Source organism: Prionailurus viverrinus, chromosome C2 (genome assembly GCF_022837055.1).
Source record: "Prionailurus viverrinus isolate Anna chromosome C2, UM_Priviv_1.0, whole genome shotgun sequence".
Taxonomy (NCBI): domain Eukaryota; kingdom Metazoa; phylum Chordata; class Mammalia; order Carnivora; family Felidae; genus Prionailurus; species Prionailurus viverrinus.
The window spans coordinates 13,128,387-13,140,867 of NC_062569.1; the positions used below are offsets into that span (position 1 = coordinate 13,128,387).

The 12,481-nt window shown below is 37.6% G+C and overlaps 1 protein-coding gene across 6 annotated transcripts in view; it reads right to left on the reverse strand.

Annotated features, from left to right (window-relative positions):
- The window catches only part of RBMS3 (RNA binding motif single stranded interacting protein 3), a 727,926-nt gene that overhangs the window by 254,437 nt on the left and 461,008 nt on the right, over nt 1-12,481 (reverse strand). For all 6 annotated transcript variants that reach the window (XM_047874915.1, XM_047874917.1, XM_047874913.1 and 3 more), the window contains exon 6: nt 8,909-8,988. In XM_047874915.1, coding sequence (XP_047730871.1) covers nt 8,909-8,988 — 80 coding nt within the window. The remainder of the gene's footprint in view (nt 1-8,908; nt 8,989-12,481) is intronic.

The window sequence follows — 12,481 nt, forward strand, 5'->3', positions numbered from 1 at the left end:
AGAATCCAATTCCTTGCCTGTTTCAGCTTCCAGAGACTGCCCACATTTCCATCTTCAAGGCCACCAATGGTGGGTCAGGGCCTTCTCAGACCACATGACTCTGATCCCTTCTTCTGCCTCTCACTGCTGTTCTTAAGGACCCTTGTCATTATATAGGGTCCACCTTAAATAATACAGAATAATTTCCCTGCTTTAAGGTCAGTTTATCAACAAGCTTAATTCCAAATGCAGCCTTAATTCTTCTTCACCATGGAACCTAACGTATTAACAGCTAGTGAGGAATAAACAGAGATATTTGGGGGAGAGGGAGCATTATTCTGTCTACCCCAAGCAGTTATTTACTTATTTAACAAATACTTATTAGTACTCTTCTGTGACAGGCATTGGTTAGACGCTTGAAACATAAATAGCAAGGTGCAATCCTTGCATTGAAAGAGTTGATAGGCTAATTGTTTAAGGGTAAAGGGAAAGATAAACATCAAAGTCCTTTCTTAGAAAAATGTATAATCTAATGGGACAGATGTGCCTTTGAAATATATGAAGTCTTAAAAAAAATGATCACAAGCATGCCAGTTTCCTATGAAGGGGTTTTTTACTGTACTGAAAAATGACTAAAATAATAATAAATGAATTGATTCATCATTCCCAGGCTTAAAGAGGTAAGAAATCAGAGAAAACAGTTGTCAGGTAAACAAATGATGGCTGGTTCAGGGCTTGCCTAATGAATGTCTTCATGTATATTCCTCTTAAAACATTTTCTTAAATTTTGCAGACTTTTCATTGTAAATATTAGGTCATAAATAATGAGCTGTGTGCATGGTAGGCTTCTTGATGGTTACTGGGACAGAGTGGCAAGTATTTAATTCAGGATACCATCCATTTATCCAAATTTGGCTAAAATGCACTTTTAAATCAATCCTATTAAATGAGATTCTAGATTTAGAAATGCACTTAATTATTCAGAGCTTCATTTCTATGGCTTGTGTCTTAATTGGCCGTAGGCCACTCAACCCTTCTGCTTGCTAATAGAACTCATTCGGACAGACACTAAATGGTTTAACGCTCATTAGTGATGCTGACAGAAGGCAAAGCCCAACAACATCTTTGAAATAAAATTTAGGTTTTGCAATTTATTTTTTAAGTTTTTACTGTGAAATCTTTAGTGCAGAAATTTGGAAGACCTGAATGGATTATTTTGGAAATAAGAGATGGAGATGGTTTGTGACTCTGGAGATGCGTAGAAAACCTCTTCATTCTTCCTCTCTATTGAAATTATAGTTGCTTTAAAAAATCAGATTCTGGAGCCAAGTGGCAACTTCAGACACACTCTGCTAGCACTTGTTGGTGCTTATACGTAATTATGGAAAATACATGGCCAGCAAAGCATAGTGACCATATTGTATTGATTAAACACAATAGATTTTTCAATATTGCATTATAGTAGGAATAATAAGCCAATGTCGTACTTCCTCTGGGCAGGGAAAAGCAACATTATGTCAGCATAGAATAAGATTGTCTGTTTATTCTCAAGATATTCACTTTTTTTTAATGTGAAAAAGAGAAAAAAGAAAAAGGCAACAAAAGGACAGCGTGGGAATAGTGCTTAATTAGATCCAGTGGTGCAAAGTTCAGAACTAGACCTAACTTCAGTATAAGTTAGGCAGGACCATTTGCCATGTGAGAACACAGAATTAATCATTGTGCTGTCCAAGAGTCAATGAGTTCTTCAAAGAAAAAAACATTTAGACTGTCAAGATAATACCTTAAAAAGCAGTCTTGGAAAAAAAAAAAAAGAAAAGGCTTTTCAAAAAGTGACTAGAGTCTTTTTCCAAGTAAGTTTCCTTTTCTCATGAATATTTAGCATTCTCTCTGTATATTTCGATATACATGTGTCACAGAAAACTTTGCTAACAATTAAGACAAGATTCGAAGGTTTATCTCAATGTTTTCCTCCAAGTTTGATGATGCACAGAAGCTGTGTATCAACCCTACACCCTCAGGAAGTTCATCAAAATGAATACAAGCATGAGGGCCATTCAATTCGTGGAATTGTACATCAACACCAAAGAACATTTACCAAGAATCTACACTGAGTTGAGCAATAGCTCTTGAAGCAGCAAAAATAGAAAAACAAAAACAACAAAAACGAACAACACCACCACACCCCAGTGTAAACAACTCAGAATGAAATAAATAGACAAAAAATTACCTCAGTACTGCTCACACTTTCCCACCTGCTCCAGGGCAGATTAGAACTTCAGAGAAAGTCAAGGAAAGTTAAGTAAGTGAATCTCCAGTGTTGCTGAAAACTTCCAACATTCTAATCTGAAACCTCCAATTGTCCAGCTAAAGATCATCTCTGTTTCCCTTACGCCAGCTACAGCCATCCTCACACTGGACCTCATTATCAATGCCTACCACTCCACATTCATCCAGGACCCAAACCTTACAGGTTCCTTTCTCTGTGGCCCTAATTTTCTATGCTTGCATCCCACCTCCACTTTGCTGGCATTTTGACTATTGTCTAGTCTTCCATTCTCTCCACAATTTCAGCCACCATCCACCTCTTCCCATCCTCAGTTATTTTAAGGTCAGCCACGTCACTGTGTCACTGGTGGCATTTTGTCCTTACCTTCTTCCATCCGTCTCTTGTTTAACTGAATCCCGGAATACCATGTATCTACTACTATTCATCTTTATCTTCCTAAGTATGTGGTACATAAGTGCTGGTGTTAAAAAAAAAAGTCACTAAAACAACGTATTTTGTCTATCAAATTCCCTTTACCACTTTAGCCCGTCTGTCTTCTACAGTCAGAATTTTTTTTTAATTTGTTTGTTTTTTGTTTTTGTTTTTTTATGGAGGCAAAGAGAGCAAGTGGGTCAGGGGCAGAGAGAGAGGGAGAGAGAGAAATCCCAAGCAGGTTCCAAGCTGTCAGCACAGAGCCCCAATGTAGGGCTCAAACTCATGTACTGTGAGATCCTGACCTGAAACCAAGAGTCGGATGCTTAACCAACTGGGTCACCCAGGCACCCCAATGGTCAGAAATTTTAAATCAAAATACAGTTCCCCATCACAATTCTGGGAACACCTACCTTAATTTGACTTTTCCCAAATCAGAGCTTGGGACAGGGCTGTAGTTTAATTGGGAGCTGACACCAGGAAGAAGATATAATACAAAGGGAAAAGAAAGGCAGAGATGAATGAAAAGCCAATAAAAGACATCTCACTGAGCTTGTGTTACCACTGTGGACAACCCCCTAAGGAATCTTGCAGAATGTGACTCGGAATAGTCCCTCCAAAGGATGAGAGGCTCGATCTTAATCACTGACTCCCATAGCTCATTAATTGAGGGTTGTCCCCAGAAGTGATAACTCTCCCAAAGTTTGCAGAAAACCTATGCTGCATTGGGTGAGCTTTTATAGATATTGCCCTGAGGTAGAAAGATGGAGAGATTCAGTAGACGCTCGAGATGGAATGCTTCCAGGGTGAACAGAGGCTGCCCACTTCATCTGCAGCTGTAATCACGTGGGGGGAAGAGGTGAGCATGGGCCACACTAGCCACTGCAATCCTTTCTAACCTTCTGAAGATGAACCCTTTACCTTCCCTGTCAGGCTTCTCATTTTCCACATTTAGCAATTTAATCATCTTTGCCTACTTTCTCCCTTATCTAATCAGTAACCAACTCAAACTTTCACAGTATCAAATGTGGCTCCGTAGGAAGGTTGAGAAATGATTGACCAAGTCTACATCAAAGAATTCATACAGATTCTAAGACTCTACTGATGATGTCATGGTCAGGCTACTCTGCAAAGTTCACTAATAATACTCCAACAGTGTTTCATCATGAGGCAACTAACTATGTATTTGGTACCTAGAAATAATCAAGAAGGTATCCCTAACATTATAAATGAGAGGCTTCCCAGAAAGTAGCTTCTGAATATGGCAAACATCCTCTTATTAATGAGAAATCTAAACTGACACCCAGTTGGGGATTGCAGTATTTACACAGTTTATCATGCCAATGATGTTTTGGTTTCACAAAGATGAAAAGCTCAGAGGTAGGCAATGCTTCAACCAAGTAAAACCATAAAAATATATTTTTGCTAAAGTGGATACCACAATACTTTTCTATTTTTTGCCTCTTACACAACTACCATATTTGTTACATCGGTGCTTAAGAGACTGGTATCACTGAGGAAACACTGATTGTAAGGGTCTGCAACATCCTCTGATCAAAATGTGCATACTATTGCTCAACTATTCAGAATTTTGTATGTCTTTAGGTGAATATAAATTTCACTTAAATACATTGCTAAGATTTTACTTTGGGGAAAGTTTTAAATTTAAACAAATGACATTTATTTTCATGTTCTTTAAAAAACAATTAACCAGACCTTAAGTATTTTTCCTCACATGCTCCCTTGAAACATACATATATATCCACAAACATACACATTTTTCATTTACATAAACACAAAATAGTACAATTTATGTCAGAGCATCCATAAGGCACTTTTATTTATTAGAAAAATATGATTCCTCTATCATTCATGCGGTTGTCTAAATTTCTGCTGGCCACAAGATTTATTACAATTAAAAACATCTCAAAATATGGTGAGCTCTCTCTCTACCTTTTCCTACTTCTTGAAGTTCAATTGGGGCTAGAAATAATCATGTAAAGAGTAAGAAAATCATACCAAAAGTAGATTATTCCATTTTCTTCTGCAAAGACTGCTCCACTGATAGGAACATGTGCTTACAGGCAAAAGTCTAGTTTGAGAGCAAAACATGATTTATTTTTCTACAAACTAGCCTGCGTGTTCCATTCATCAATACATGTCCTTACACGTGGAAGCCTTTCCACATGGTGCATCACTCTGCTCCGGGGGCTCTTTGGAAGCGAATCTTTCAAGTTTGTGCCCTACAGATCCCCGAAGTGTCTGGGAACTTACCCTTTGCTTTTGCCAGAGGTTTGAAAATGAAATGCTTTGGGCCTGCACAATGTTGCTATGCAATTCATTATGGGACAAAGAAACGTCTGGGGTTAGGCAGGCAAGCAACTAATGATCCTTCATTTTGTCCAGAAAATATCAAGATCGATATGTAGGACATGCAACATTTATGGAACACTGTGTTTTCTTTTCCCTCTAGGGGAAGGAAAAAATACTAGATGATCACTTTCTGCAAGATGGCTACATGATCGACGCTGGCCTCTCCTTCCTACCTGCTAGTAGCAATGCAGCCACCTGATCTTTGTTAATTTCCTGTACTGTATATACCAGAATTTAAATAACTTGATTTTTTGGCATGCATAGTTTGCTTCATTGATCCAGGTAACCAAAATCTGGAGACAAGGTCATAATCCCAAGAGAACAGAACTGGTTGAAGGCTCTCATATGCATCAACGATCCGTGATGTATTCATTTAAATTAAATCTTTTTATGAACAAAACGGAGGAGCCCAGAGAGAGAAAGCATGAACCAAAAGAAGATAACTGCAGTTTCCTTCCAACTCACATAATCTGTCAGCAGGAATCAAAATTAAATACCATCATAAATCATAGTTAATGAATAAACTGTTTCTAGACTGACAAATCAAAATGGAAGCAGCAACATAAATGTGGTCAATGTTATATGTCCTTGCGAATATCCCTAATGTTTTTAGAATTTGAAAATCAGAGTGATGCCAGAGTTTTGGGTTGAATTGGATTTGTTTCTTAATCTCTTATAGAAATGACCCAGTAGGGGATTTGGAAACTAGAGGATCATCTCAGGAAAATAATTAACTTTGTATCTCCTTTAAGAGAAATCATCGTCAAGGGTAACAGAAACCAATATGGCACAGTATTTGCCCAGTGACATGTAGACATTTCCCCCAAGTCATTCCTAAACAGAGAAGTAAAGAATACAAATTTGGAACCAATTGTTTTCTATTTGTTTACAGTAAGATAAAAGCAGGGGTCTAGTATAGGATGACTGACTTAACATGCAATCCTTTCTATAGCTTTCTTAGAGCCTGAGAATCTCAGGTGATTATTGGATCATTGTGGGGCCATCAATCACACATCCTTAAAGCATTACATTGAAATCTTCAATGTGGGTTCCATAAAACCACAAACTTTTAAATTCAAAGATACCAAATCTTGATAATGTAGAACACTGAGATTTTTCTAATTTTGTGAATTCTACTTTAGTTGCAGGTGGGTCAGATCACTTATAGGTGGTTTTAATTAGTACACCCACAAGCAAGGACGGTCTCTCTAAAGCTATGTTAGGATTTAAAAAGTTAGGAAAGTGGTCATTTCTTTTGAAAATATCAAAGGAATCATTTCCAATTTGATATCAGGGTTCATAGTGACATCCCACTTGCAGTCTTCAAGATGGAATAGAAAATTGGATGAAGATATGAGTTTTTGAAAATAACACTTCAATCATCCACAACAAATAAGCAGTGAGGACCAATAAAGGCAAACAGCATACACTCATGTTTGATTTTACCCAGTTTGACTTAATAAATGACCCAATGAGGGCATTTTACTCCTGTACTTAAGAAAATACCCACATTTTGCATTATGTCTTATTTTATTCCATATCAAACTTAAATACCAAAGATGAAGTATCTTCTGTTAGTGTTGAAACCTTTATTAAACTTTGTTTGACTCCCAATGCATAAATAACCAAATTCAAGTACTAATGATGATTAATGTCATATATCTAATTCTATTACGTGGAGTACAAATCCGAGAAGCATAAACTTGTATCTTTAAGAGTTTTATAACTGAGCACAATTATTTTGCCTCTTGTGTTCCCATGAGATAAAAGTGAGTGAGAAACTCATAACCAAGTTCTTGCTATTCACAATGTTTCCATTGGGTGTAGCTATGATATTAGACAGGTTGATATCACAGCCTGCGTATTCAGGAAGGATGCCCAGACATTGGGGGATTTATAGTGACTTTCTTTGTCTGTATCATTAAATTCTATTAGTCAGCTATGTTCTATGGGGAAAACCAAATAATACAGTTTCAAATCAATCAAGTCAAGAAGGATTTCAATGTCTTTTTCTGAAAATGAATAAATGTAAAAAAAAAAAAACAAACCCTGAGATGTGATAAAACTTGAGTCAACAATAATTTCTACATAATTTGCTTATTCTTAATTTTTATATAACCATCTAATTCACACTTAGTTTAAATGCCTCCTTATAGATAGGCATCTGTTGGATAAAGTGGATAAATAAGGGGAGAATCTTCTAACAATGCAACCCCTTTATTCAATGATGGGTCTGAGTAGTGTCTTAAATTGCCTTTTATGCTAAAAGGAAAAAAAAGAAAGTATTTCTCCTCAAATGCAAGGGCAGATTACATGCTGAGATGAAAACTGCTAACTCTTTGCTTAACAACACCATATGTCTCCAATTGGATCATAATGCAGTTGGTTCTCAAGGGAACGTTATGCATGGAAACTAACCAGATCGAGCCACAGGCTTAGCTAGCTGTGTGTGCACTCTCTGATTAACCAGAAGATGCGACTTTGGATTTTCCAGATTATCTAAGTGAGTGTCTGAAGGGCCTTTCTCCTTTCCCAACACCCTCCCCGAACGAACCCTGACTCGCATCCCTCTACAAAAATATTTCTCTTTTTGTTCAGATTTCCTCTTCCGTGTAACCTCAATACATTTTAAGGAACTGAAATGTTCAACCCCTGAACTCTAACCATGGGTTTTAAATAGTGAATACATTACATAGCAAACATTATAGAAGCCCAGCATAAAAAAATCAAAAGGAAACTATTATAAGACTGGAGAGGTCACATTTCCCCCCTGAGAATCACCAAAAACAAAAGAGCAACCAATAGACCAATATGCATTACTCAGACATTTCTTTATCTACTTATTATAATTCTTTCTTTTTAGCCCTATGTTCAATCTCTAATAGTTTTATGCATGAGTAAGATATATTTTAAATTTACTTACTTGTTATTAAACACTTGCCATATATACTACTGGCAGATTAATATCAGGTTGAGGCATTGCTAGCTTAAGCCCTAACACATAGGATGTATTCAATGCTTTATGCTGAGTGTAATCTTTTAAAGCATACATTTATATCATCTTATGATGTACATAAAAGCTTAAGAATTTTGCCATGGCCAATGTGAAATGCCCTGGCAGAGTCAAGATTGGTGCTTCTCAAACTATCTCTGATGAAGGGACAATTTTAAAAAACATTCAAAATGTCAGTAACTTGATATGTTTTTAAATATGAGATTATGCATTCAGATTTCATGGCAATGTCAAATTGTTACAAAAGTTTCTAAATGCTTACTCTCCCTTTCTCTACCCTTCTTGTGATGAACCGGTAGGAAATGTCTGGATACTGGCATCAGTCTGTGTACTCCATGGTGACTATCACTGTTGAGATACTATTGACTATTGAGATACTATTGAGATACTATTGACACTGTCGAGATACTATTGAGATACTATTGATCATATTGATGATCAATAGAAATCATATTGATACCATTGATCAATAGAAATCATATTGATACATATTGATACTATTGATCATATTGATGATCAATAGAAATCAAGATACCCACATGAATGACAGGAGTCCCAAACTGCCTTCACTTGAAGTGCATTTTACACTATGATTTGCTGTGTTTTTCTTCTAATTCACTGTAGGCAATCATCAGCAGAGATTCCAAAGAAAGGCCAGAGAAGAAACACCAAGAAGGCTTTGGTAGTTTTGAGAAGAGGAGTTGCTACATACTATTAAAAAACACAGTTACCAAAGCAACCTTTCCTTTCCAGTGACCAACCAAGGGCTTTCCCATGTACTCCTTCTAACAATAACAATAAGCCTAGACACAATTGCATGATTACTTAATGGTATTTCTTACCTGGGATGCCTGGTGGTGTTTTCAGATATTTTCCATTAAAATGTTGAATTACCACTTCACATTTTTCAGTAGACTCCATTCTGGAAAAGGAGGTAAACAGGAGATCATATACTTTCATACAGTTGTGCAGTTCTGGAAGAGTACATAAAAATGAAAAGGAAAATAGGCAAGCCGTGGAAAAGCTTGATTTGAGAATTCTACTGGAAGGGTCACCGTGACCACCATGATTAGGTGACAGAGTATCACAAACTCGCCATTGCTAAGACTATGATTTACTGCACTGAAAGTTGCCTTGGTGGATGGCTCTGTGCGGAGTTCTCTCCCAGAGGTAATACTGAGGCAGTATCTTATGTAACCCACAGAACACTGTCTGACAATTGAAAGTGCTGTAAATATCTATGGAATGTCTGAGTTAGCAAACCTGAAAGATAGGTCTTTTGGTTCTTCACAGAGAAGGCTCCGAGGCTTACATAGATGAACTACCTTGCCAATAAGGGGCAGAGTTGAGATTTTAACTAAGGCTTGTCTAACACCAAAGCTGAACTGCAGCTACTAAGCAATTGTGCTGAGGACTCCACAAAACGAGTTGACGACATGTGCTGTATTTCCACCGCCTGCAGTGTAGAGCGATGATTAATATGGTGGTATTATCAGCATCTTTGACGCTTTTATTGAAAATGCACTGGGTGAAGGTACAAAAGGCAATCATTAGGTGCCCGGAATGTGAGAGGAGAACATAAACACGTAAACTTCAGGTCCTGAACTTCCTTCATTTTGAATTTTGGAAAGTCCTCTATTTTCTCATGCTAGATATCACGATCCCTAAACTAGGTTTCTGGGGCCAAATGTTGCCATCTCACTTGCAAGCTAATGACTGAGCATTTTGAACTCTACCACCCTAATGTCAATATTGGCAGGGTTGCCCTATCCTAAGTAGACTCGGATTGGCAACATTTTCTAAATAATTAACTATAGTTGGGCTTTATTATTTTATGACAGTGGATGGGGAAGATAAAAATTAAAGGGCTGGTTCTGATGAAAGCAAATTAAATCCCCCAAACAGTACACTAGAGGCAAATACAAATTTGAAAAGCAGATCACACACATATGAAAGATGTGTATGAAATGTGTGAAATTTGTCTAAAAGGCAAAGTATAATTTTGGATTTTATGCTATTATTCATATGAGCTTTCTTCAAATGGAGCCCTTTAGCTCAAGTTATAAAACTTTCCTACACCTAAATTTTCTGTGTGTTTTCAGGAGCATGTTACATGCAGAGGAAACAAGATAAGGAAAAAAAATATGCAAGCAAATGCCAAATAAGTTATACAATTATTATAGTTACAGGAATTCAAATGTGAGAGGGATTCCAGAAACCAGGGAAACACTGAGAAGTGGGCACAGAACGCCAAAAGGGCCCTTAGAGAAGTCATGAGGGCAGGGGGCTCGCCTGACCCTGCGTCCTTTTAGAGGAGGTGAGGTAAACAGAACACTGTGCCTGAGTGGAAGGTTCCAGGGGCGTGAGGACACCAAACTCTCAGAGATAAGCTCAGAGATGCAGACAGAACATCTGAATTTTCAGGTTAAAGAATTCTAGATACTATCAGGAGCATGTTCCAATCGGGGGCTATAATTATTTTCTGATTCAAAATTTAAAAAAAAAAGATCTTTTCTGACATACATTCCTATGAGGCATGGGATGGAGGCACATTTTTCTGTATTGATACACATGGCAAATCTCTACCTACCAAGCAACAATGACTTCCCAGGTATGAGATGAGTACAGAACGACAGAGCCAAAAATTTAGAAGAAGCCTGTACTTGGTTTAAAACTCTGCTGGCACCATCTTGGAATTCTTAGTGACTTTCTAGTTAGGGGTCCTGCATTTTTATCTTTCCCTGGGTCCTACAAATTATGTAGCTGGTCATGGTATGACAAGAAAGTACAGGAAACCAATCTGACTCATTAGAAAGTGCAGGAAACAAATAGGTTATTATTCATTTATCAAATGATCTGATGGTTCCACATAGGCGTGATTTTATAGAACATCTGAAGAATGAATCAATTTTATGACTCTTTAAGCTTAATAATCTACAATTTTCATAAATAAAAATAAAAACAAAGAGAGCATTTTATTTACTGCTTAATCACAACTTCCCCCAAATCAGATGATATTTGGGGTTAGGAAAACAAGATGAATCTTTCTCCATTCCAAATATTTAGCAATAGCTAAGTACAATTTTCCTAACTCCTTCAAGGTTTTCTTTTGGTGGAATCTTTTACAGTAAATCTTCCAACTTGTTATTGTTATCATTATTATTATTATTATTATTTTGGAAGTAGGAAACTTCCATTTCTAGGAACAAAAGAATTCTAATTTTGCTCTTTCTATCTTCCCACAGGATCTACTCTCTATTGTCTCTTAGGAACAATAACCTTCCCTCCTACCAGAGACATGAATGGGAGAGGAAATGTAAGCCCTTAATTACTACAGATGTTACTTTATGGAATTTTTATTCCAGGAGAGCTACAGAATGAAAAGCTTATACCCTAGAGCCCCCTCCCTGCTCAATCTCTCTCTGGATACTCATCTAGATAAAAGGCAGTTAAGAATCTAAAGCTTGGTTGCATGAGTCCTACAAATCAAATCCTTTCTCTTTGTCTTAAAATGACATGGAATTCTAAATGAAGACTAAACTAGATTGGGGTGTGTGTGTGTGTGCACAGGCTTGTTAATTCTATTTAATGTGTTTTAGGAAATACAGAGGAAGCCAAAGTAGAAAATCGGGTGGCTCACCCACTCTACCCCCCTAAAGTATTTTTGCTCTGGATTGAAAGCCTCAAGTCTTCCCTTTTGGATTCTAAGTATGATCATCTTTTCTTAAGACTATTTTACAGCCATATCAAGCCGGATGGGGGCTGTTTCTGGTAACACAAAGACAGCGGCGTAGATTGTTCACTTTGGCTTCATTCAGATTTAACTAAGTGAATGTCTGCAGTGAGCCTTTAGAGACTCTCGTCTCTGAAAGAATAAATGCAATAAAAGTCTGTTTTCTGTAGCTGCCGGCGCTTAGTGTCAAACCATGTTATGCTGCACCACCCAGCAGTGACAATTTCATTTTAATACACGGGGCACATTTTAACAAGGCAAAGCAGTCCCAGCAAAGGTGCAGATAGAGGAGCTATCAAGGGAAAGGCTCAGTGTTCCTCTTGCATTTTATGTGGGAACAGAACAAAAGTGAGGCTGGAGCTCTAGGGGGGAAGATACTGCATTTGAATAGCCACCTTTGGAAGAATGTGTCCATTCTCTTCGCAAGTTCACAATTAGCCACTTTGAAATGCCAGCTCAAGCTATCTGCAATCTGGCCCACGCTTCAGTTGAAACTGACACTAGCATTATGAAGTGAGTTTGAAAAGGCAGCATGCCAGACAAAGCTGCCTTTACACGTCGCTTTCAGACGGGCCACTGAATCACTACAACCACATCTATTCTTCCCAGGCGGTACCTGAACCCCCTTGAGTACCTCGGGACAGCTCGCGTGCCAGGCCAACCATTCACCCGAAGATACATT